The sequence below is a fragment of the Acanthochromis polyacanthus genome, chromosome 16, assembly GCF_021347895.1.
Source record: "Acanthochromis polyacanthus isolate Apoly-LR-REF ecotype Palm Island chromosome 16, KAUST_Apoly_ChrSc, whole genome shotgun sequence".
Classification (NCBI taxonomy): Eukaryota; Metazoa; Chordata; class Actinopteri; family Pomacentridae; genus Acanthochromis; species Acanthochromis polyacanthus.
In genome coordinates, this window is record NC_067128.1 from 8,936,742 (window position 1) to 8,963,061 (window position 26,320).

Consider the following 26,320-nt stretch of genomic DNA (forward strand, 5'->3'; position numbering starts at 1 on the left):
GTGAAAAGTTTTTTTTCTCACACTACCTGTTCCTTTACAAATGAACATTGTTTCCTGTATGTATGTGTCTCTAATAATATGTAAATACCTAAGCAGTTTTACTTTCACAGTGAGGTAAGGGGGTTTCTACATCTTCCACCATGCTACCTTCTTTTAGAGTACTTTTAAACCATTTTCTTGGTGAAATATGTGATGCAATATCTAACACAGATGCACAAAGACATTATGCTGTTACTCTGAGTCAGTCACATCCTACACCTACTCTGTTGTTTCCTTCTCCTTCCTCTCCAGCGCACCGGTTCCATTCAACTACACGGCGGCCGCTGATTGGCTGAGGCGCTGCGTCTCCTCCTCTCGACCAATCAGCGTGGGCCACGGTAAGATTTTCGATCTACTTTTGTGGGAGCCGCAGCGGCAGCAGGCTGGTTGTGTGGTCGATTTAACGGGGAGAGGAGACGAGAAGAGAGCAGCTACAACCATGAGACCGCTTTTACTCGGTGAGAGACAACACTAGCAGCTTTCCAAACTCATATAAAGTGTCGTTTTTGTGAGCGCATTTAAAATAATGGCTTATTTTTGCTGTTGTTGGCTAGCTTGAGTAGCTAAGTGGCGGTGCAAAAAAACAGCAGGGCCTCAGTTATCGCTGAATCAATGAATTAATACACGTAAAATTAACTTGCTGTTACATAACAATAGGTAGAAACTGTGTGTGAAGTAAGTAAATTAGTTTCTTGTCCCTGCTAACTTTAGCTAATGTTGTTTAATCAACTGAGCACACATTTGTGAGAGTAAACCTTGTTGTGTGTTGTGTTTCAGGAGTGCTGGGCTGCTCACTGGTCCTGTCTGTCCAAGCTTTGTACTCATCCAGTGATGATGTTGTTGAACTCACCCCCTCCAACTTCAACAGGGAGGTGATCCAGAGTGACAGTCTGTGGCTGGTGGAGTTTTATGCTCCCTGGTGAGTCCCTCTACCTGTGGAGACCATTATTCTGTGATCAGATCGACCAAACGGTGCCACAGTGATCGTAGTTTAAATACATGGAAATTATGGCTCAGTCACCAGACGTAATTCCTCCCTTTCACCGACACATTAACCTTGTGATCGGAAGAGACCGTGGAGGCTTGTAAACAAAGTTGGTAGCTCCTCCTCTAGTACACAGATGCAATCTTGTACAAAAGCGCTGAACACAGAGATGAAACCAGTAGACCTGTTTTAAAATAGATAAAATCAGTCTGCATGCACACACACAGAGAATACAGATATAATATCATAAAACCAACATAAATGAAAGCTGGTAAATTCACTGGTTTTATTTGTCATGTTTAACCCTTTGATGCACAACATGAGTCAAAAGATACCGATAAAGTTTTATTCATATTGCACCAATCCACAGCATAAGTCATCCCAGGACACTTTATTTACTACGGTCAGCTCTGCAGCAACAGATGCCTGCATTGAGGACAAAACCCAAATGACAGGAGAGAGAAGACACAGAGCTAATGACATGCAATAGTGGTATAAACACAAGGAGAGTGAAATTAGTAATAATATGGGTGACAAATACAAAAGTGTATTGTGATTGTAATACATGTAGCAGCAGGCCTGTACTGTAGGGCTGAACAAATGATCGAGATTACATCAAAATCACAATTTCACACAATGGAATTAACAAATGCTGCAATTCAGGACGTTTATGTAACTGTTGTATCAGTGATTTTAGAGAAGAATGCCATCCTCGTTTGTGTCACGCTGTTGGTTGTATCTCCTGTGGTAATGTTATCATGTTTAGATCTTTTACGCAGTGAAAATTGCATTGAGGCAAAAAAATAATATCAGATCAAAAAAAAATGCAATGAATGTCAGTAAAATCACAATTTGATATTTTCCCAGTTTCTTTGTTTTGAATTAGCTCTACTGTACTAAAAACCTCCTTCCTAACTCAAAATTAAGTCTATAATAAAAAATACTTTAACAGCAATGAAAGGTTTTCATCTTTTCTAATTCAACATCAAAATAAATTTGATTCATTATTGACTCCTTGCATCTCTGCTGCTTATCGTCTCAGGTGTGGACACTGTCAGAGTCTCGCTCCAGAGTGGAAGAAGGCAGCCACTGCCCTCAAGGTAAACAAAACGTCTTCGGCCATCTTGGCATCAGTTAGCCTTGATATTCTTGACTGATTGACTGACTGTTGTCTCAGCAGAAGGCAGTCCCCCAAACAGGGACGCTTTGATGACATTATATATCACCACATTTCTATTGAATACCTTGATTGTTAATTTGCCAGTAGTTAGGGGATGGTTATGTGTGCTTTAACTGGATATTTAAATATATAAGAAAGAGTTTCTGTAAGATTGTGTCACTTGACTGTTTTCAGTTCTTAAAAACAAGGAAAAGAAAACTCTGGCTTTAACATGATTACTGACAGCAACACTTTTATATAATTGTTAAAAACATTTGGGTTCACCTGCATGAAAACAGCTGCATGAAACTAATTGAAATGTCATCTTCTGTCCCACATCGTTTTCCACCGTTTGCACCCTTCTGTTCTATGGTTTAATGGCACCAACTGTTAATCTGGAAATGCTTATCAAATGTTCAGCTTACAGCATTTCAATGAATATCTATTGACATTACCTGCACTGGTTTAGTTCAAACACCACAGCAGCTCTGTGGGCACATTTTGGTTTCAAGCCAAAGAAAAAGGAGAACCCAGTAACTTGTAGGGGGTGGTTTGTTGAATTTGCAGCAAAGAGGTGGTGATCAAAGGCACTAATAACCCTAATGTAGAACTAACAAAGGCATAAAATGATAAGAAAATGACAAATAGTTAATTGCAGTGATTTGTATGACAGTTAATCATCTTTTCATGATCATGACAGCCCTACAAGCTGGGGTGTTAATACGTGGGTGATCATGGGACCAGATCCAGATAATAGCAAGACGTGTTCTTTATTTCATGGGTTGTGCTTTCTAGAGCGTAGTTATCATGTCTAATAATATTCACTGAAATCACAGTGTTTACAGTACCATTAAAAATTGCCTGTCAAGTACTTGTTTATTGACATACAGACTACTAAGCTGCACTGATATATCATTCTGTAATTAAACATCTGTTTGTTTGTTTTTTGTGACTTTTCTTCAGGGTATCGTCAAGATTGGTGCCGTAGATGCTGACCAGCACAAGTCACTGGGTGGCCAGTATGGAGTGAGAGGGTTCCCCACCATCAAGATCTTTGGAGGCAATAAGAACAAACCAGACGAGTACCAAGGTACATGTAGTATACCCCCCTGAATTAAGGTTGACACTTTAATGATGAGTTTTCAAGTTTAATGGCAGTAAACCATTAATTTCCTCATAAGAGCTGAGAAATACACAAAACAATGTGTAAGCTAAATGCCATACTCTTACAACCGTAAACGTTTACGACAACTTAGATTAACCTTGGCTTTAGCAATAAAATTCAACAAATGTACAGATCTGGTTTCATAAATATTCAGAGTTGTTCATCTTTGCACAAAAACATACTTTGTGCCTCTATCAAATGAGCTGCTGAAACACATTTTACTCGCTGATTTTGCTCCCTGTCAACTTTTTCTTTCTTTTCATTGCCGTTAAGCAAGCTCGCACTCAGTGACAACAGGAATTAATCCCTTCAAAATAAAAGCTTCAAAGCAGAAGTTGGCTTTAAATGATTTTAAATAAAGGCAAAAAGCGCCAAAATAACATATTGTAATTGTCTTTAGCAAATAAATAAATGTGCTTGGGGTTATTTACAGTAAATATGAGAACTACAGCTACAGGCTTGCGATTTGAAATTCTTTTACGTGAAAACCTCAAGTCCTACTAGGAGTTTTTCTGGTGGATGAATTCCAACAAGCTAAACACAAAAAACATTTTCAGAATATTTAGAAGAAAAAGCCATGTAGACGAGAACCAAGCAGGCTTTGTCTTTTCTTTAAAAATAATATTTGCTTTCATTACTAACAGACACATTTTCCTGTTAGGTTCTATAATACAGTATTGTTTCATGCTGCAATGTCTGAAATCTGCTTGTCCTTTTACCCCTAAGGAGGACGCAGCAGCCAGGCCATCGTGGACGGCGCAATGAATGCTTTGCGCACTCTGGTGAAAGACAGGCTGAACGGCAAGTCTGGCGGCTCTGGCTCCAACAAACAGGTCGGGGAAGCAGTGAACCTGTACAGCAGCTTTTAAGTTGCACCTGTGTCGGATTTAAAAAAAAAGATAAAACCTGCACATGATTGTGGTTAAGTAACACATACCTGTCCTTTTGCAGAGCGGCGGTGGCAGCAAGAAGGATGTGGTTGAACTCACCGATGACAACTTTGACAAGCTGGTGCTGGAGAGTGATGACGTGTGGCTGGTGGAGTTCTTCGCCCCCTGGTGTGGACACTGCAAGAAGTGAGTTTTGCGCCTGAAACAGTGAAGCCCTCTCACTATAGCAAACTGTGGACGCTTTTAAGAGGCGCACCTGCAAATGTGAAGTATACTGTGTGTGTTTGAGAGTTCTGCTGCCATCCCTGTTCAACAAGGTTAATGGAATTTTGTTTGGCGCACTAAAAGCACTGAAAACTGGCATTTGAAAACCTAAATGTTACTTGCCAGAAACAGTGGCCCAGTAAGTCTGGAAAATCTACAGACCTCACTGTGAATACTTCTGTTACATCAGGAGAATTAAATCCACATCCAAGCCATTATTTCAAACCCTCCAAAAGAAGTTTTCTACATTTTGAAGTCAGTATCTCAGAAGCACACATTTGCAGTAGACTGGTTTTAAGTAGTTTGTCATTCCAGTGACACTTTTTGAAGTCAGTCATATTCAAATAAACTGTGCTAGTCTGGTTTTTTTTTTTTTTTTTTCAATTGTGATTTCTGTCCTTGGGGTGAAAAAAGACCCCAAAAAACCTCCTTGAACATATGATGAGGATTTTTCTTTACCATCTTTCTCCTCCTTCGTTACCAGCCTGGAGCCTGAGTGGGCAGCTGCAGCCACAGATGTCAAGGAGCAGACCAAGGGCAAAGTGCGCCTGGGAGCTGTGGATGCTACTGTACACCAGGTTGTGTCCAGCCGCTACGGGGTGAGTAGGAACTGACGAAAACTGCTGCATTTCTAAGCACAGAACACATTTTTCAGTGCAAAATGGCGGAAAAAGGTTCAACTCAATTTACATGTCTAATTAGTTGTTCAGCTCTGAGCTGCATCAGTTTTGCATAAGAGGCTTTAAACTTGATAACATGCCTGCTAGTAAAGTTTAAAAGTCTCAAACATGAAATGACTCTGATTTGTTTCAGTCTTCTTATACTGAATTGAAGCCTCTGCTGCCATTATTGAAGAATGTTAATGTTCAAGCAAAGCATTCAAACTATGCTGGTGCTATATAGTGGGTCAGGCCGTACTAATTAAACAAGGAGGACTTTACCTGAGGGAATCCAGCTTCAAAGTCAAAGCTGCATCTCTTGATTTCTCTCTTCATTTGCATTTGTTCCATCAACTAAAATCAAAGGAATGTTTTTTTTCTCTTTGTGCTTCCAGATCCGTGGATTTCCCACCATCAAGATTTTCAAGAAAGGAGAGGAGCCAGAGGACTACCAAGGAGGTCGCTCCCGCAAAGATATTGTTGAGAGGGCTTTGGATCTGTTCTCTGACAACGCTCCTCCTCCTGAGCTGCTGGAGGTCAGTACATGTGTATAAAACGGTTGTTTATGCATATTTGTAGTGTTGGAGTTAGACCCACATAATGAGGAAAGTCACAATCTGCAATAGAAAAGTTTAAGATGACAGATTTTCACCATTGCAAATAACGTGGCCAAAAGAATTCCTGTTATTGACATTAATGTGTTCTGTAGAAAATTACAAAAAGGATTATGCTTAAGGATGTCCGATATTGGTTTTTTTGCCAATACCCAATATGCTAGTGTTGTCCAATTCCGACATCAACCAATACCGATGTATGTGGGCTGTTTAACTAATTTTAGGTAACATCACATATCTCCTGTTGTGGAATTAACACATCATGCCTAATTTTATGGTGATGCCCCATTGGATGCATTCTCAAATGCAACAAGGCTTTCCAAATGTAAACATTCTGTGTGCAAAATAAGAAAACTACTTCGACTTAAGTTATGAAAGAAATGCCGTATGTATTTTTTTTAAAAATTGTCTCAAACAACAGTTCACATCCTCCCTCCCTCCTCGTATGAGTCTGTTTGTTTACATACTTCATGGCACAGTTTTATGATGTCATCAAGTCAGTTTTTATGATAGGCAAAAAAAAATGATAACGATATTGACCAATATTACGTTTTTATGCCAATATCGGTGGGCCGATATTATCCCAAATCCCTCATTATGCTATTAGTGTAAGTCAACTGTTTGTGTGTTTTGTTTTGTTTTTTTAGACAAATTATTGGACTTCAAAATACAAGTAGACAGAAGACAGAAAGTCTATACCCATAACTTTAATGTATCTTGTTCCCATGCTGAACTGCCAACCAGATAGTTACTGGTGCTGGATTGTGTACAGTATTATGCTGTTTGTATCATTAATATTATCTGTGTTTCATTTGTTAAATGTTAGTTATCGTAAGTACTGGTATATCACCACACCCCTAATCCCCACAAGATACTTTATAAATGTGTATTTTTCAACTGTAGTGGTTCAGCACTTAAAAAAATGTCTGTTTTAGCTCAAGCTGCAACACCAGACAAGTAAAAGAAATTCAGATTAAATCCACTCAACATCCAATACACTGTCAAAAAAGTTTTGTGATGTTCAGCACAATCTCTAAAATTAAACCAGGATGTCATTCATGCATCACATTTAAACTCAAATTGTGCCTTAATAATGTTTGTATGCTTTGTAAAGTTTAGTGAATTCACAGAAAATATTCCAATTTTTGCATCATAGATCCTCAGTGAAGACGTGTTGAAGAAGACCTGCGAGGACAGTCAGCTGTGTATAATCGCTGTCCTGCCACACATCCTGGATACAGGTGAGGAGACACACACACACACACACACACACACACACACACACACACACACACACACACACACACACACACACACACACACACACACACACACACGACATGTTCATTTCTAAGTCAATAGAGCCTTATGATGCATCTGTGCCTTAAAATTCTCACTTGTCTCGTATTAACAAACTCCACCCTTCAGTTGTAAGGATAAAACTCACACAAAACGATGATTTAACAGAGATATTAGAGGCAGTAAGTCTTCACTCACCATCATCCGCTGTCCTTGTATCTAAACAGGCGCAGATGGTAGAAATGGCTACCTGGAGGTGATGATGAAGATGGCTGAGAAGTACAAGAAGAAGATGTGGGGGTAAGGACCTGAGACCAGCCAGAGATTACTGATAAAATACTAGTTGAGACTGTGACTAATAGTCTGCTTTCTGTCCCGTCAGCTGGCTGTGGACTGAGGCAGGAGCTCAGATGGACCTGGAGGCCTCTCTGGGTATCGGTGGGTTTGGTTACCCCGCCATGGCCGCCATCAACGCACGCAAGATGAAGTTTGCTCTGCTCAGGGGCTCCTTCAGTGACACTGGCATTCATGAGTTCCTCAGGTAAAGGGTGCAATTCTGTGATGCCTGTCTTATATATACAAGCACGAGAATCAAACAGAAACTCCAGATTAAGCTGAACGGTGACTCACATGCCTGATTTTCTCTTCAGGGAGCTTTCTGTGGGCCGCGGCTCCACTGCCACACTGGGAGGAGGTACAATGCCCAAGATTCATGCTGTTGAACCATGGGACGGCAAAGATGGACAGGTGAGTGGGAAGATCACAGCAGGGTCGTGGTCAGAGTGTTTACTAATATATGTATGGACAGTCACAGGTTAGAGGCCTTCACCCAAACAGCTTTAACCCTCTGAACCCTACAGCCTACCAGCAGGTTTGAAACTGATGTTATCTTTAAAAAAAATGCCAACATTACAGCATGTAAGAAGGAAACTGAATGAATCCTAAGATTTTGAACTTTCCAGTGTTCCTTGAGTAGTTTCTACTCATCTGACGCACTGTTCTGTCAGAAAATCAATCAAATAACGCTTAAAATTGCAGTATTTCATCAAATTCACTTAATTTTTAGAAAAAAAACTTGATCTAACCAGATTCTGATCTGTTCTGAAAAAAAAACATAAAGAAATTCTGTTTTCCTTCATTTAAAAGTGAAGCTCTAAGCCGGAACCAACAGTGACGTGGCAAAAATTCAGAGTTTTTGGCTGAACTGCAGGCTTTTTTACTTAGTTAAATACATTAAGTGAGTGCAGAAACAAATAATTTTTAAAAAGGAAACGTTAAATGTCTGTAGTGTGTGTGGTTGCCACTTTTCCTGATTACCGATAATTTTGGAAAAATGCTGTAATTGTTGATTCAGTCTTATTTTGTAAAATTATTAGTCAAAGAAATTCAGCTTTTGAGTATTTTTTTCTTCTTTTAGATTCATGGCATTATAACATTATTAAAATCCCCAGAAAGTAAGTCCTTAAGGAAACATGAAATATAATAAATGGGAATGTAACCGAAAATTGTTAAACATGGGAGTCCACAGCTGGACAGAAAAGATTCTCAAGTCTGTGACTGTTACGGCTGTTTGGGTGAAATCTGTTCACAATGAACATAAAAATGGAATTGATTGATCGAATTTGACAAGGACCAAACTGTTATGACCAGATGAATGGATTCCCAGAGCAACAATGCTTGTGGAGTGCTCAGTCAGGGAGCCATAAACCAGCAGGATATAGCAGATAATTCTTCTAAAATTAGGTTAGAATGTGGCTTTATCTGTATGGCAAACGCCTAGCATCATAAATGAAACTCTTACCAGCTTCTTACAGCCTGTGCACTGCAAATATGCACCATGTCTCCACTCTTATATAACATTGCAGGTGAGCTGTTCTCAAAAAATCCAGATAACATTTCTTTTTCCACAGTAAAAGGCCACATGCACCTGTTGGAAATCTTTGAGAAGCTTATCAGCATTGTTGTGAACAGCTTGTCTTTATTTTACCTTCCATGTTCACCTCAGCTTCCAGAGGAGGAGGACTACGACCTCAGCGACGTGGACCTGGATGACGATTTTCAGAAGACTGAGTTATGAGTCCAGACGGGCCGGGATCTGATCCAGACTGGCTCGGTCGGATCTGGTCTGGTCTGGTCTGGTCTGGTTCTGTGTGATCCACCCTCCCCTCTCCTGTGGACGAATGGGAGGCCCGGTCACCCAGTTACTGAAATACTCCAGAAAAGACACATGGGAGACACCTGCAGTTTCTCACATCATCTTTCAGTCATGCGGGGACAGGAGGGAGGGGAGTCTTCATCGTGTCCCTGGAGTGAACTCTTTCTCACGTACCTGCTGAACGTATGAAGCTGCATATTTATACAGCCGCCGCCTGCTGAGGAGAGGAGGGAGGAGGTTCTGAATGTCACACTTCAGCTGTTCATTCAAGTCTTTTTCAAACATTGTTCCCTCTCCCCTCTTCAGCCGCCCTCGAGCACGTATTTTAACATGTGGACTTGTCAGAGTAACACTTCAATGTCCAACCTGATGTGACTTTAACGTGTTTTTTTCTCTTTTTAAACCAGTGAATGACAATTGTGGTGGGTCCAGGACAGGGGGATACTGTGGGACTTCTTGTGTAGATTTTTCTTACACGACTTTATTTCAATTGTGTGAAAACAAAATGACATTTTTGTTACAAAAATAAAAAGGAATAAAAACAATCACGGGCTTCTTATTCACATAGACTGTTACAATATCAGAAAGTCACTGAGCGCATGCAATACCAAATGCATATAGAGATTGCTCAAAACACCAACTTGTGCCTTTTAAGCTGCTGTTGACATCCTGAACAACAATAAGCCACATTTCAACAGTTAAGTTGAATCAAATTCTAAGTGTTTTAATTAGTTTCCTCTTAGTGTAACATAATGGGATGTCATAATACTTAAAAGCATATAATCCAGTCAGTATAAATAGAATATGGCACTTCACTTAAGGGTAACGGGTAGAAACGATTTCAAAGAGCTCTGGAAAAGCACAAACACAGAACAACTTAACTAAAAGCACTTCATAGTCCACCGAGACGGAGCCACATTGACGAGAGAAGTATACATTAATGTAAACAATAAGACATGGAGTGTTAAAATGAAAGGTTTCTGGTGAGGCGGGGCGGTGATGACCAAGCCTCTATCAGACAAACGGCACAAAGCTGGATGCATGGGGGTGTGCATGCGTGATAGTGTGTGTCTGTCATTGTCCAATATGTCCTCAGAACTGACGCGAGGCTCCCTGATCCGACTGCAGCAGTCTGACAATGGACGGGTCGCTCTTGGCACCTTTAATAAACTCCTCCAAAGACAGTCTACCTGTGAAGAGACCGAAAAAAAAATCTCCAGTCAGCAACAGTAAAACGTGACACAGTGAATCATCCAGCAAACCACCCACAAAAATAATAATAAAAAAAACTTCTGATGTTCCTTTTGAGCTCATGTGACAAGTATAATCACCGCTGCCCCAGATACAACACAACAGACCAAGTACATCATGTCTTTTTGAGCCAATTACAATGAAGACGCATTAATGTTGATTCATTTCTAGCTGTCCAGTCACATCAGCCAGCAGGTGATGTTGTGCTGCTTTCATGTATTTCCAGTAATTCATTGTGGAAACTGATTAGCACTTTAATAAGTAAGAATGGTGATGCTACTTGTTTATAATTACACACAAAAGCTTATTGGTAATTATTTTTAAAAAGTATAATTTCAGTGACTAATTGCAATGTAGTCAATTTGGAAATCAGATGTATGAATAATTGGAAGACACTATGTACAAAATTGCAACAACCCGCCTGAATATCAACATCAATTTTATATTTATTTTATATATATCTTTAAAAAATTAAATAAAGAAATCTAGAAGAAAATAATAGTTAACTTTTGTTGGGATTGTCTTGCCAAAAACACATCAGGATGTGCATTTTTTACAACCTAGAATCTTAAAAATTGTTAAAAGAACAGCACTTTGAAGTAAATTCATACCTAATCATCCTTGCACGGTTATTTTACATTTTACCTGATCATTTTGTAGCAGTACAGTATCATTAAAGCCTCTGAGCACCCGTATGCTAATAGCAAGCAGTGCAAGGATTATAACTGTATTTAAATTTTGATTAATCCACCACAAATCTAAAAAGGTAATTTTGGTGGATTTGCCTTCTATCACAGCTGCGGCAGCTGTAGGCCTCGTCTGCCGGATCATGTGATGTTATAAAACTCAAGTCTGAGCCACAGTTTGACCTTCAGACTTTCAGAACCTTCCGCTTCAAAACAAACCGAGCTGCCGTCTGAATATCTTTAAATATCTTAGCGAGCTGTCACATGTCGAATACATTCAGAGCAGCGAGGCCTGGGAAGTGCTTGGCGCACATCACATGGGTGGAACATCGCATTTTCACACTAAATGTCAACCCACCAGCATTGGAGTGAATCAGCAGGCTAAAGAAGCGAGCCACAAAGGCTGCTAATGGTTTTTATGAGTTGTGTTCACGTTATGTCATGTTGTTACATGATATCCCATTTCTCTCTCCATCTTTCATCTTCCCTGTTGCTGCGGTTCTGTAAAAGGAATATTACATAACTAATCTTTCATGATACTTTCTTTTTGATGTGTTTCTTTTCAAATGATGGATACAAATCCTTGACCTAAATGCTGCTATATTAGTAGACTTCTTTTTCACATTCCCTTTAAGCCCTGGCATATAGAAGCTTCGTGTTAATGGATGACCGGCATGTTCATTAAACATCCATAAAAAGGCACTTATGGGCTTCCACCTGTTTTTTCTAAAGCAAGATGCAGGTCTGAGGTCTATGGTGATAGGCTGCCATGATATCATCTCACAAAAGGACACACATGCACAGGGAGCATTCACACAAACACACCAGTCTTACCATCGTTATCAATGTCCATTTGTCTGAAGATCTTATCCGTCCTCTTCTCCGGTGTCGACTCATCCTCAGGCATCTTCATCACTGATGACACCATCTTGTAAATTGCCTACAAAGGAGGGTGATAATGATTGCTGCCGTGTGCATATTGATTTTACTGCCTGTCTGTGCGAAGCTTTTAGGGAGCGAAGATGAAAAATTACTGTTCCCACATGACATAGTTTTTATGTATTGTCTGAATGCTCTGACCTCTTTTCAGCTGCTGCCTGACAATGTCGGCGATCTGACAAAGAAAGATCCTGCTGTTCCACTTGCTGTAATTTGTTCTGAACAGGTTTTCCAGATGCGTGGCTACGCTGTGTCTATTCTACAGCAACATATTTTAAGAGCCACACATTTCACATCCAGTGAAAGTGTTTGGCTCCGATGACAGAAAGATGTTTTACTGAAAAACACAAGCATTTTACAGTCACAAAGTACAGATGCTTTAATGTTTTTTTTTTTTTTTTTTGCACATTCATTTGTATCCACAAACACAAGGGGCTGAGCCAATATTGATATGGCCCTGCAGGCTGCACAGCTCACCATATTGGAAGAGTAAATATAGCCGCAGTGATAAGAAAACAGAAAGGGCAGCCTGCATCCATGATGGAAGGTGAAAATATCTTCTGATTTCAGACCTGTGAATGATCACTGAACCCTCAACTAGTAATTACTAGAAAGCTAGAACACACACAATGCACGGAGCTGAAATTATTTGTTGATTAATCAACAGAAAATCAACTACTATTGATATTTTTGTATAGATATCAGGCATAAATGCCAAACGATAAGTTCCACCTGCTCAGATATGAAGGTTTTCTGCTTTAGTTTGTCATATGTGATCGTAAAGTAAATATCTTTAAGATTATTGTTAGGACAAAGCAAAACTTTAGAGGCTATCATTCACTGTTGGTGTTTCTGGGTAATGCAGACACAGCCAACTGAGGCAAGACTCTAAGAGTTTGGTAAGTACCAGCTCTGAGGGAAAGGGTAATAGGTATTTTACAGTCAATTAAAACATCAGATTGAAAGTATTTGCAGTCTTACCATTGATTTCATTTAGTCATAGTTCTTATTTTGCTATTTAAATACATTTAGATTTTGATAATGTACTAACCCCCAGAAGAGTAAAACAAGTAGAATGTTTTAAATTTGCATTTCTCACACTTTTTCACCTCCCACATCACTGAAGCTCTTCAGATCACTAGAACGATGCAGATCCTGATTCAGACTAGATAAGAGACTCACATAAAGAGCCCCTACATGCATTAAACACATCCAAAAGTATGAGTCATGCAGTTCATATTGTGTCCTCACCTGAACTATCTCCAGCATCTCTGCCCGGCTGATGTACCCGTTCCCATCCAGGTCGTACATGCTAAAGGCCCAGCGCAGCTTCTGCTCCAGCCCACCGCGAGACGTCACACTCAGGGCGATGATGAACTCCCTGAAGTCAATGGTGGCATCGCCATTGGTGTCAAATGTGCGGAAGACGTGCTCGGCAAACTTTGAGGCGTCTCCGTAAGGAAAGAAGTTGGCGTAGATCTTCTTGAACTCCTCCACGGTGAGATGGCCGGTGGGACAGTCCTTCAGGAAGCCGCGGTACCACTCCTGCAGCTCGTGGTCAGTGAACTCCGTGTTTTCTCTTAGGTCGTTCAGGACCTCGGGCCGGAGCTTGCTGTTCTGTTTCCCCATGACCACGGCACGTCCACGGGCGGGCAGGTAGCTCGGTTGGTGTTTGTACCTTCTACGTTTCACTCCTCTGCTCTCCCTGTGCTTCTACTTTCCACGACGCCGGCTGCTCGGCTTCCTTTGCTCCTACAGGGGACCAACAACCCTCATTAATATCCTTGTGTGAGTATCATTAAAGATTCATGTGTTCAATAATTCCTCCCAGTTTTCTGCAGCGGTTTGTCATAACTCATGGGCTTGAGATGCTTCTCAGGCAACAAAGCTGAGGGAGAAAATCTGGAGAGTTGAGACTGGTCATGCACAGGAAAACAATAAGAGATAAGATGTCATCAGGATGCTGTGTGTGTGTGTGTGTGTGTGTGTGTGTGTGTGTGTGTGTGTGTGTGTGTGTGTGTGTGTGTGTGTGTGTGTGTTTGTTTGTCTGCATATGTGTGTGGTGGCTGGTGGCCTGATCTCCGTGGATACAGTATTAATCCTCTAGCATGGTGATAATATATCGACCCATCACTGCACGATAGAGGTGTCCCGGGGCATTGTAATTCTCAATAAAGCCACTTTCTAAAAGGTCAGGCTGATACTGACTGTTGTTGCTGAGACGGCAACCTCGATTTTAATCCCCACCTTCATGGGCAAATGATATTCTGATTGATTTTAATCAGCTGGTATCCATATACGGATTAAAGAGAAGCACAATGATGGCTAAAACATACCAATGCAAACAAGGACACTAACACATCTGACCACCTGGGCCTATTCACCTTTGGGCTATGTGTTTTGTCTGAATTCTGTTTCCATGGTTATATTCTGCAAAATATGTTTATTCATGTATGCAGGGGTATTCATGATTGGGGATATGAGGGCGCATAAACACGGCGCATCCAGAATAAAGCCATAACAAACAGCATAATAACTATTTGATGAGACACCTCGTGTATGAGGCTCACAAACATGTGTGGGTTAGTAAGCAAAAAGGTTATGACACTTGGAAAGAAAACATGAATTGTTATGTTTGGCACGGTTTCGTGGTGCAAGACTTTTTAACCAAATAGGAGAAAACATTTGTTTTTTGGAAATGGATAAGTGTTGTGAAGACACAAATTTATGGACAGATTACAAAAGAAGAAAACAATTTATCGGTCTGTGTATCCTTCAGAAAAATCTCAAATATTGTTAGCATTAGCCATCTAAAAGTTGTATTTCACGAGAGATATGAGGTCTGTAGTGTGACTGAAAAAGAAAGAAAACTGTCATATAAATAAATAAAATAACAGACCGAAGCAAATGGCTGTTACGTTTCTGGAAAACTTGGGGAAAAAACTGGCCAAAACCTGAGCTAATCTTTTTCATTTATCTGGTAAAGTGTGAGTGGGAGGGACAGAAAGAGAGATGTGCGGGGGTTGGGAGGAAGAAAGAATGGAAAAAGTATGACACATACAAGAAAAACTATTTCCAGCTATGCTACGTGGACCGCTTTGCTAATACCAGCAGTTCAATTATATAATAATAATCCTTCTGAATAACACCTCCACTCCTCTGTGTTACCTATAATGAATTTATGGGAGAGATGTATTATCCCCGTGTCCTCTTTCTTTCAATTACTGAGATCTCACCGCTCCTGTCTTAATGGCAACAGAACCATTCTATCGGTGGAAGAACAAACAAGACCGGTGGGAATATGCATGAGGTCTTTTCTCCGCACGGACGCTCTCATTTCTTATGATTGTCACACAGGTGTAATTTCCTGCAGTTTTATGAATCAAAGTCACTGAGTAACATGAGAGGCAGGCTGGTGTGAGAAATGGCCAGTGACGCAAACTCTTCACAGAGCTGCTCAGGGTTATGGATGGAAAAGAAATAAATGAAAGAAGGTGGGTAACACATGAGGGTAATTTACGTCTTGCTATAGTTCTCTTATTGATGCTTTTTACATTATGAAATGCAGAATTCAGTAAAAGACGCAGCAATTCTATTAACGGTTGAAATGCAAACAAAGACAGATTCTATCATACTTTAGGGAAGATGTTGTCAAACAAAGGGACAAAGATGCGTTGCCTTCACTGATCACGTTCACAGTCATGAGTTAATTATCTAAGACCCCTTCTGAGCCAGGAAAAACCCTGCTGGGGCTGTGACTATTGCATGTCCTGTCATTAAACAAGAGGCACCTCATTGTCTCATCGTGACCTCCACGACTCAGGAACACTAGTATTAGTAGTTTGCCATTAAGAATGCTAACAGAAGTTTTAACAATGTTGTTTATCCCTCATTAATATGCAAATTTGTGCACAAGGCACACAGACATCTCAACAAATCATCTACTCCCTATGCAACACCTGTGGATTATGCAGTTTCTATTAGTTACACATTCATAAGAACGTGTCTACGGAGTAATAAAGTCATGGAAAAACAGAGCTGACAGACTTGTGAAAACATCCTGCATACTAGGGGCCAAACAGTATTTGGAACTGACAGGTGACTGCATTAGAGCCACAGTAAAACACACTTAAATGTATTTAATTTTCAGGAAAAATCTAAAAAAAAAATTATGATGCAGATAAAAAAGGCTTTACCATGGTGTTGGGAAGTCTAAAAATGATACTGCATGTCCGTTGTGTTCAAATTAACTTAAAACATCAAATGTTATAAAAAAAAACATTCATACTATTCATAAATGATGTCCTGGTTTTCAACAACTGCACGAAACACCAGTGAGGATTATGGGAAATTGTTCTTTCTGTAATAAAGCTAACTATTAATTGGGTGTGAATATTTTCCGGTTTCTTTCCTTTTCTATGACAATAAACTGAATATCTTTGGGTTGTGGACAAAACAAGACTTTTGACACCATGGATTTCTGAAACACTAACCAACATTTTTCACTAATTTTTTTAGCAATTTATAGATCAAGCAACTAATCAAGAAACAATTAAAAGATTAACTGCGAGTGATCCCTAATGCAGCCCTGTTTTTCATGTATTTGATCATGAACCAAACTATTGCGCATTCCAAATTTTGGCCTGATTATGGTGTTAGATGAAATGTCCAAAATGATTAAGTACATAAAAGCGTGATTCATTTTTGTGCCGATTTAAGATTATCTTATCTTATCTTATCTTATCTTATCTTATCTTATCTTATCTTATCTTATCTTATCTTATCTTATCCAAGTTTCGTCCAGACTTTTCACTCAAGGCCACAACCTCTTGGTGGTGCTAGAGAGTCACAGAAGCAGCAAAGTCATGAGGCTTCATCCTCTGGGAACAATGGATGTCGCACAAAATGTAATGGAAATCCATTTGACAATTGCGACTAAATTGTGGACTGACTGAGCAGAAGACCAACACTTCCAGTAGGCTGCTAGTACGGCTAAACACTTCAGTTCACAGCCGATGCATTTTAAAATCGTAACAGACTTCCAGTTAGTAGGATTTTGTGGCGTCTTATCCAACTCAGAGCAGCAGTGACCAACTATATTTTGAGAGTTTAGACTCATGTCTGGTGCGTGTGTTTTAACTGGGCTACGGTATAAATCACACTGGCCTGCAGGCTCGACCATCGTCCTTCCGCTCTAACGCACAACAGGATGAGGAAGCGGCAGCATCTCCTCAGCTCTGGGTCACATGGACTTTTCCAGGACAGCTCAGTGTGCAGACATAAATATGGGCGTTGCTATTTATTCCCTCCAACACACAAAGCCACATGAAACCCAACTAATTCCACCCTGGAAAAAAAACTAAAAGTGACGTCCTGAGGTCTGAGGAAACTTTGAAGTTCAATTAAAAGTTTACCTTCAAGAAGAGACACTTGAGCAAAAGACAGTAAAACAGTGTATGCTGCGGTTAATGTAACACAAACATACTTACATAAGAAAAAAAAACGTACAAAAAAAACTGTTCTACAGATTTAAATGACCTCTAAAATATGCTCCTTAAAGCCTAAACAAAACTTTAGCTTCTGAAATCAATTCTATATTCTTTTTGTGACGTTCTCATTCTTATTAGGATAAAAGAAAGCAGCTTGGTCTTTGAGAATTAGGCTAAATAAATTTCTCTGCCAGTCTGAAATATAAACAGTTGCCTTACGATTAGTATTTTATGTAAATATGGACTATTGTTGCAAATAAACTGCTGAATTTATTGCACTAAGTCCTCGCTGCAGGGACTGTTTTTCGCCTCAGGACATTACGCAGTTAGCTGTGTGCTGCTCCATTTGTGCTTATAAAATGTAAGCAAACCCCACTTGCACATACAGGTTTGCATTTGAAATGTCACAGGATCATTTGTAGGTTTTCACAGCTGAGGCAATACTGGTGTCTTTTTTTAAATTGCTACTTGCCGGACTGGAATATATTTTGCGATGCAGTCAAAAATAGCTGCTTCCCTAAAAGTTATTTCGCAAAGAAAGTCACGTTCTCGCTGCCTTGACTGCTGGAGTTGCAGAGAAAGTTTGTGATCTGAACACAGCCTGCGAGCATTGCTTGATACACAGCAGCCCCCGGTGATGGCCATTCCACATTCGGTGTTTGAAATTCCCCTCCATTACACAGCAACAGTCTCTCTCCTGGTCCCCAACCCCCATAGTCATCCCTGTTCTGCACACAGCGAGTTCTCTCCCTAATGAGACTGTTTCACACAAGTTCTGGTGCCGCATGTATCACCCTCCCCAAGGCTACACTGGGGTTCCTGTAAACCTCTAACCAGTTTCACTGCTGTTTGCCGTTCTCAGGCTCACCTCATTTCCTGTGTAATGTTTTGTCAACACAAAGACAAACTTTATTCTTTTCCCAGATGCTCGTTACTTCATGCGCAGCAGAGGAGAAATTTGAAAGGGAAAGGGGGAGATGAAGGGTGAGTGTGTTCAAGTAAATACTGACATTTGAGTGCAAACGTTGGCAGCCACAATCCCAGTACACAGAGACTGGTGCACAGCTGATGGAGCTCATTATGATGGTGCACCAGTTAGTGAGTACTGGTGTCAAAAATAATAAAATCCACAACAGGATTAAACTCAATATAAAAAATGAAGCAATTACAAAAATACACAGAGTGATTCTTTAAATCTCTTTCCAAGCAAAAAGATCTCTGCTTCCAGCTTCTTCATTGTGAATTTTGACTAGTTTTCTGAAGTGTTGTCCAGTAATTTCAAAAACGTAGCTTCGTCTATGTGTGTTAGCCTTTTGTCTACACCCAAATGCATTTTTAGGTCGCTTAAAATGGACTCCTTCCAAGGTAAAGACGTTCAGACACCCTGTTTGCAGAGCTGACATGCAGTGTGTGTACTGTTATCTCTTTGCTTTACCGGAGGTAATTCTGTGCCAAGGCAGACACGGCCAAAATAGTGCTGTCGCTAACCCTGCTAACATGACTTTCTGCATGTTTACACATAAATGTACATTTATTTTCCACTATACTGAGGAACAGACGCATCACAATCACTCCACACAAATTATTCCTGCCTTGGGAGCCAACTGGAACTGGTAAATAGCTTTTGTTTCTGGCTTCTGATTGGCCAACATAGCATTTTATTAGTCTGGCATGCTGCTTTTGCATTTTCACGTGGATGGAGATTTATTTGGGGGGTATAAAATCTCTGCGTACATGTGGACAAAGCCAAATATTGAGCTATTAGCAAGTAGAAACATGTCTTCTATTACAGTACAGTGAATATTGTTAGGTTATGAACTTATGAAATATTTTACTACAAATCTAACTGATCAACCAAAAAATAAGTAAATGAATCTGCAGATTAATCCATACCAAGAAAAATTCTTCTTGAGAAGAGAGCGTATTAGTCTTCTAATTTTTTCCCCACACTTGCCAGTTTTTTTTATATGCCAGAGGTGTCACATCGAAAGCTTCCCATCATTAACTCTGCATAAACACGACGGAGAGAATGTTTTTCATGCTCTGAGCACTGTGCCTCTTTTAAATGGAATGAAATTCAAACAAACTGATACGGTCGAGCGCACAGACAGAAAGCACACTTCCCATCTTAGTGGTGCGTGCAGCCTGCTGTGCGGCGGATGAGCAGAGCAGCACTGGAGCCTTAAGTACTGTGTGCCCCTGCTAACGGCGACTGCATCAGGTGGGTGAGGAGGTGGCCCAGGGTACAAGGAAGAAAAAAGAATAAATGAGCTCTCCAGTTAGTCTCACTTTCAGCGCTGCGTCGTGGTAGTCTCTCTGAACTCGTGTCAGAGAAAATCATGCTGTGGATCAGGATGAAGTCCCCTGACACACCAGTAGTCAAGGCAACAAGATAGTAGAGCTACAGCTTATGAGAGGGAGGCAGTGTAACTATCAATCTGGGGCACACAGAGGGCAGGAGATATATTGAGATGCAACAGAAACAGGAACATTTTTTAATGTGTATTTCAAATATATACGCTGTTTAATCTAAAACGGCACTCACTCCCTGTGCATCATACTAATTGCTTGAACCTGTCGAGCGTACAGTACACACTGAATGTAACTGGTTTGTGAGCAAAAGTTCACAACTACAAAATCATTATATTTATTTCATCATGGAGTTTGTAAGAAGAAGCCCACATATTGGCTGAAAAATGGCTGAGTGGGTTTGTTTAATTTTGGATGCATCGCATGTTGGCTTCGGTCTCGTTACAAAAACTGTGAATTTTTTTGTTTAACTGGTAAAATGGTGTGAAATAGTAGATAAGATGAGTGGGATGGCAAAGCATAATATGCAGTAAGAGATAGTTTTGGGGAATGGGTAGTAGAGCCTGGTATCGATGATAGGGAGTAAGAAATTCCGATATCCATATATGGGCAGATGTTGTTTATATCTTTGAGTAACACTGATAAGGGAAAATTATGGGGTCATTATGTATTTTCCAGCAAGGTATTTAGCAAACTAGTTTGCAGTTTAGCATGAAGACAAAGCTTGACTCCGCACCACTCTAAGCTCTGCTGCATGTGCTGCAATGATGACAGTGTTGTAAACAATTAGATTTTCTCTGCTAATGAAATGTTGTGATGACCCTTTTATGAAATTACCCAATGCATTTTTTTCTATATCATGTTCTGTAAAAGAAAAACCAATACCGATATCGATGAATAACATCGGCCAATCAATATATTAAAGATAAACAAGCTTGACATGACATTCATTTTCAACCTTTGTTTTTCATTTAATAATACTATAGTTGTTCCTAATTGTGGACAAAATCTCTCTCTTTTTTGTTGTTGTTTACTGCTTTGCTGCAGAAAAAAAATGGTGATTACATGAACTTATCACACTGCCTTCCTACCAATTCGTGCTTCCAAAAGTAAAATTTTATGGCAAGCTGTAAATCTGAAAAACTCAGCTTTCTATTTAGGTCAGCGTCACATATTCGGGGAATCTTGTGCAAGAGAGATCTGAGAACAAATTATATATACAAAACAACACAAATGGCAAATTCATTCCAAATAAACAATCATGTTACACACAAACACAGCTGCACAAATAGCTTATTATACTGATTAGCTATTGTTAAATATTATTTTATATTACAATATATATCCTACTGATTTAGTGAATGTCCAAATAAATATATATTTTCATTTTTTTCAGTGCTCTACTTTATCTTCAGCTCCATATATACATGTATGTTTATATTAATACTATATTTATAGCATGCCTTCGAGATTTGTTTACAGTATGTTCAAGCAACTTGTGGAACTTGAACTGACTAAAAGTGTGTTTCTGGGTGACATTTAGAGACGGTCTGAGTGTTTTTTCCAGTGTGATGTAGGGGAGATGTGAATGTGGGTGAGTCTATGGGTGTAGTCCTTTAACACCCTCCTCTGTCCTGGTCAAATTAATACAAACAGCAGACTGGACACTCACTGGACTTCAAAGAAAAAAGAAACCTTATCACAAACTCAGATAAACTTACCTTTTTAATAAGCAGTTGTATGAGAGTCTCCAAAAAAGTCCACTTTGTTTAAAGCCTACTTTTTCCCACTTTATGGCGTCAGCAGCAGCAGCTTAACTTCACCGTTAACCCAACACTTCCTCCTGCTCTGAAAACTCCACAGAAATTTATATTTAAGATGCTCGACAGAGTTCGACAGATTCTGAGAACTAAAACAAACAAAAAAAAAAATCCAACCTCTGACCAGAGTACCGTGAATGTGGTTGTCCAGCCTCGATTTTTTATTGCTGCCTCCAGTTCCCGGTGTAGCGGCTTTATCATTTAGTGGAAGATGTGGCACACAGCTCGGTTTTCATCCGACTCGCCCAAATCACTCCGAAGGGGGCTTCTTTTCTCTCCGCAAACAATTAAACCAACTCCGTCTGATTGATAAAACACTCGCCACAGCTTATTGTAATGACAAATATAAGTAACTGCCTGGAAGAACGTAGCTGTTGCTTAAAACGAATTTTAATTATGATTTCCTTACTTGTAGTTTGTGAGTAGTGCTTCAACCCCCCCCACAAAACGAATGGATTCGTCCACACTCGCTCCTTCCATCGTAGAAACCAGTCGCAGCAGCGTCCTGTGGAAAATTATCACCGGGGACTATTATTAGCGCAATATCTAAAATAAACTCTTCACATTTGAGGGGAAAACTCAAGACTTAGACGAGCAAAGGCCAAGTGCACCTAATACATCTATTATAATGCAGAAATACGTTTAAAAACAGCTAACCTTTAATCAATTTTAGCAATTCTTGAGACAAGTAGAACATCTCATAGGCAGAGATTTATAGACACACTTGGTTTTTCAAATTAAATCAAGTTCATTTATATGCTGTACAGACATTTTGCAAGAAAGGCAAAATCTGTATAGAAAATAAGACAGAAACTTGTAAAATCAACTTGCAAAACAAAAGAAAATACATATAAAATACTATCAAATAAGACAAAATGAAGCCACAGTTTGTAAGATCAAAGTCTATAATAAGAATCATTTTGAATACTGAAATATTAAAAAGATTACATGCAACCACTAGCCATTAAAATCATGCATGTCTTGGGATTTTTCTTAAATATGTCAATGAAGGAGGAATATTTGCTCTGGAGCTGCTGTGGTACATACTGGTCTCCATGTGCAACATTTAAAAGCAGCTGTTCTGAGAATTTAACAGGCCTCGGGGTAGAGTAAAGGCAGCGAGGCTCTGAAATGCACCAACCCACGCACCCATGGCTTTGTAAACAAATAAAAGAGCCTTTAAATCAATTCTGCAGTCAACAGGTAGCCAGTGCAGTATGTAATATGTGGTTAAATCCTAAGGGAAATATACAGTGTTTATTTTTCTTACACAATTATCAATATAATACCTTCTTGTTTGGACATTCCTTGTAATTACAGCCCACAGACTCTAGCATCATTACAGCAAGTGTATTTAATCCATCAGCTGTAATGCTATGGCGCCATAGGTATTGCATAATCAAGTACTGATAATCTAGTTATGACCTTTTTTTTCTCCCATCTTTCCCCTCTGGCCTCTCTAAAGATGCACGCCTCGTCCATCAGCACCTATGACCGTAGTCTAAGTTCTCTCGCGCAGGCTAAAGTGACACTGCAGGCAGGATGGTGTGTATGTCAGCATTTCAGTGAGTGGATAAATAATTAACCGTGTGCGTACACATGTGTGTGTGTGTGTCTCTTCCTGAAGCCTGACACCTGTTTCTATAAGCACATGGAGTGTTTATCTCGGCCGTAGAGTGAGTACAATGCAGTCGGGGGGGGATTCGAGGCTGTGATAAAGAAGTCTGAGGTTGCTTTTGTTGCCGGTGCCAATTTGCAACTTAATACTGTCACAAGCCTGTTGTTGTTGTTGTTGTTGTTGGAGTAATGCAGGTGAAAAAGACAAACCAGGAACCACATGTTTCCTCTGAGAAGTCTATCCTGATTGCTGCAACTGCAATTATTCCAAATGTCATTCAGCAGCACAACATTTTAAGGTACAATAAGTGAATATGCATGTGTGAAATGTTTGGGTAACACAATGTGACTTGTGAAAATATAGTCCAGCAAAATGGAAAAGAAAAACTCGGATGGGGACTGTGAAATTCTGCTCAGATCTCAAGATGAAGCTGCTGAGCCAACCTTTGACCTTGCTCACACTCACTGGGATGTATGGGCATACATTTCATGGGTGGATGTAGGGATACATGATTTCTCCTCCTCAATAAAGCATGAAACAAGCACTACAGCTACTATAGCACATAAAACAGGCAATCGTTGCTGTATAAACAGTCTCTCTCATCTTAACCATGGAAGACTGTGAGTCTTTCAGAGGAGACATAGGTGTCTTTGTGGACTCTCAGACAGAAACTTCTCAACAGCAATAGGTCTTTTATTTACTATCTAGATATGAATTATGAACTCATGCAACCACTGAATCTATTCTGGAAAACAGAATAAGATGCACATAATTTTATACATTAACTCACCTCACACCAGCTGCTTTGGCTTCAAACAAAAAAAACAAGAAGACATTTTTAAACTGAATGCTGTTAAATGTGCCCTTCTGTATTTTTGGTTCTTGCATTGTGCATAGTAAGTTAATTCACAGGTTAATTCATAGGCTGGAATCAGTGCAGGTTTAGAACAAAGGTAAGTTGTTTAATATGGTCCAGATCTAGAATTAAGATTTGGTTGTAAATACTTGCAGGGTTTAAGAATCAGGATAATTCCTGGGTAGGTTTTCTGTGGTGCAGACACAATGTGAGGGATAACCTCCTGAAACAGTATTCATTTTTGACAGTTTGGTTAGTGTTTGTCTCTGAAATAGGAAATGTTCTTTTAAGATGCAGTTTTAAATAGAACTGTTTTGCACACTTTTGTAATGTTGAATTCAATCATTTCAAATTTCCCCCCTATAGTTGTCATTTGGTTATTTAGGTTCAGAATGTTGTGTTTTCTTACATTTCCTTCACAACTTGATATTAAAAAGTTATTAATTTGTGCACAAAATGTACCAGAATGCAGGAATTAAACATTTCTACTCACATAAATTGTCATGTGTACCCCCTTAATGTTTAAAAGAAATTTATGTCTGTGCTGTGGTGAAATGTTGGGCTTAAATACAGAAATCTTGCAGTAACTGATGTTAATGTTTAAATGTTGGCATTTTACACAGACGGTTGAGTAAGTGAATTAAAACATATGGATATTTTATAAAATATAATCTCATGCAAATATTTTCACATTTTCCTATATGTATTCAGCCATAACTTTAAAGTTACTACATCCAAGGAGCGTGTAGAACACTGAATGGCTGTTTTCCCTGCAGAAATGCAGTGATCCACTAGAGGCCACTAACCATCCTCCAATCTGCCTGTGAAGCTTAAACTCAGCTGATGGGTGGGTTTATGGGATGACACGGAACTGTCTACTTCCAGTAGGGGTGTTTATGGACGCAGTTCATTTCCAGCCAATTACCAGTGAGTATTCTGTATTTGGACGTAGAGGTGCCATGTAGTGTCACTTCTCCTTGCTGCTTGTTTTTACATTAAATACAGTATATTGTTGGTTCAAAAACACAAATCTGTCTTCAAACTTCATAGACATATTGTTAATGCATACAGAAAAACATGAATGTGCTTTCAGATGCGCACACACACACACACACACACACACACACACACATGTCTGGTTCTTATATCCCCGTGGGGACTTACCATTGACTCCCATTCATACCTAACCCCTAACCCTTACCCTAACCCTAACCTTAACCAACACCAAAACAATGCCTAACCCTAAAGAAACGTTTTTGCACTTTTACTTTTTTCAGTAACAACAACATGGCCAAGAAAACACTGTTTCCCCCCATGGGGACCTCATTTTTGGTCCCCACCGTGACACGAGCCCCCACCTATATAGCACATCGTCAGGTTGAAGTCCCCACCGGTATAGATAAACACGTACACACACACACACACACACACACACACACACACACACACACACACACACACACACACACACACACACACACACACACACACACATACACAAACGTACTTATGTTTATCTGGTGACATTTTATTAACTTTTGTCAGCAAGTAAAGCAAACAGTGTCAAGGTATCAAATGTTTTTTTCCAATGCTTTGCTGGGAAACCTCACATAAGTTTAATATTTACTTGATTAATTTGATAAAACACTCCAGAAAACATATTATTTTCCTCCCTGTTGGACACTTTAAGTTTAAGCAGCTCCTTTGGCACTTATCAAATGTATCTAACTTTTAGACTGATTAGCAGCTCTTTCTGCAGAGTCAGAGATTTACAGTGATTGCAGAAACCCCTCATCCTTTTATATGCTACTCTCTGGTTACCCAACTACACAGCACCTGTTATGCACCTGGTGACCCAGTGGAGCGTCTCACTGTTCTTCTCAAGTTCAAGCTGATGTATGTTGCAAAAAAATGTGTTTTTCTTTTCTTTTTAATAAATGTGCCCCTCTGTCCTTCCTGTAAGGCAGACATGTACTTTGCATTTTGCCTTTCACATGATTTGTGACAAGCAGCAAACTCCTCAAATATTGATCTGTCTGTCTTTACATTAAACAGAGTGAGGGCCATTGCTCCCCTCCACAGTCCTCTGCAAATATTCAGGGAACACATGCAACTGAAATCA

The 26,320-nt window shown here is 39.7% G+C and overlaps 2 protein-coding genes across 2 annotated transcripts; one reads left to right on the plus strand and one right to left on the minus strand.

Moving 5' to 3' along the window:
• Positions 1 to 355: 355 nt before the first annotated feature.
• pdia6 (protein disulfide isomerase family A, member 6) lies at positions 356 to 9,774 on the plus strand. Its single transcript, XM_022189419.2, has 13 exons — positions 356 to 497; positions 817 to 958; positions 2,067 to 2,124; positions 3,147 to 3,273; positions 4,075 to 4,181; positions 4,300 to 4,424; positions 4,987 to 5,101; positions 5,557 to 5,697; positions 6,932 to 7,016; positions 7,302 to 7,374; positions 7,457 to 7,615; positions 7,725 to 7,821; positions 9,080 to 9,774. The coding sequence occupies exons 1-13, from the start codon at positions 479 to 481 to the stop codon at positions 9,149 to 9,151; spliced, it is 1,320 nt and encodes a 439-aa protein (XP_022045111.1). The 5' UTR covers positions 356 to 478; the 3' UTR covers positions 9,152 to 9,774.
• On the minus strand, positions 9,680 to 21,937 carry hpcal1 (hippocalcin-like 1). The gene is made up of 4 exons (XM_022189420.2): positions 21,626 to 21,937; positions 13,357 to 13,857; positions 12,001 to 12,106; positions 9,680 to 10,419 (listed from the first exon to the last, which is right to left on the minus strand). Exons 2-4 carry the CDS (start codon positions 13,732 to 13,734, stop codon positions 10,322 to 10,324), a joined length of 582 nt encoding a protein of 193 aa, XP_022045112.1. The 5' UTR covers positions 13,735 to 13,857; positions 21,626 to 21,937; the 3' UTR covers positions 9,680 to 10,321.
• Positions 21,938 to 26,320: the final 4,383 nt, after the last annotated feature.

Excerpts from the sequence above, each read along its gene's own strand:
- hpcal1 (XM_022189420.2), bottom strand. The coding sequence starts at position 13,734 with ATGGGGAAACAGAACAGCAAGCTCCGGCCCGAGGTCCTGAACGACCTA. Across the intron at positions 12,107-13,356 it reads AGATGCTGGAGATAGTTCAG|GCAATTTACAAGATGGTGTC; the intron begins GTGAGGACACAA and ends CCTCCTTTGTAG. Across the intron at positions 10,420-12,000 it reads AATGGACATTGATAACGATG|GTAGACTGTCTTTGGAGGAG; the intron begins GTAAGACTGGTG and ends GTCTCTTCACAG.
- pdia6 (XM_022189419.2), top strand. Across the intron at positions 959-2,066 it reads GTGGAGTTTTATGCTCCCTG|GTGTGGACACTGTCAGAGTC; the intron begins GTGAGTCCCTCT and ends TTATCGTCTCAG. Across the intron at positions 7,017-7,301 it reads GCCACACATCCTGGATACAG|GCGCAGATGGTAGAAATGGC; the intron begins GTGAGGAGACAC and ends GTATCTAAACAG.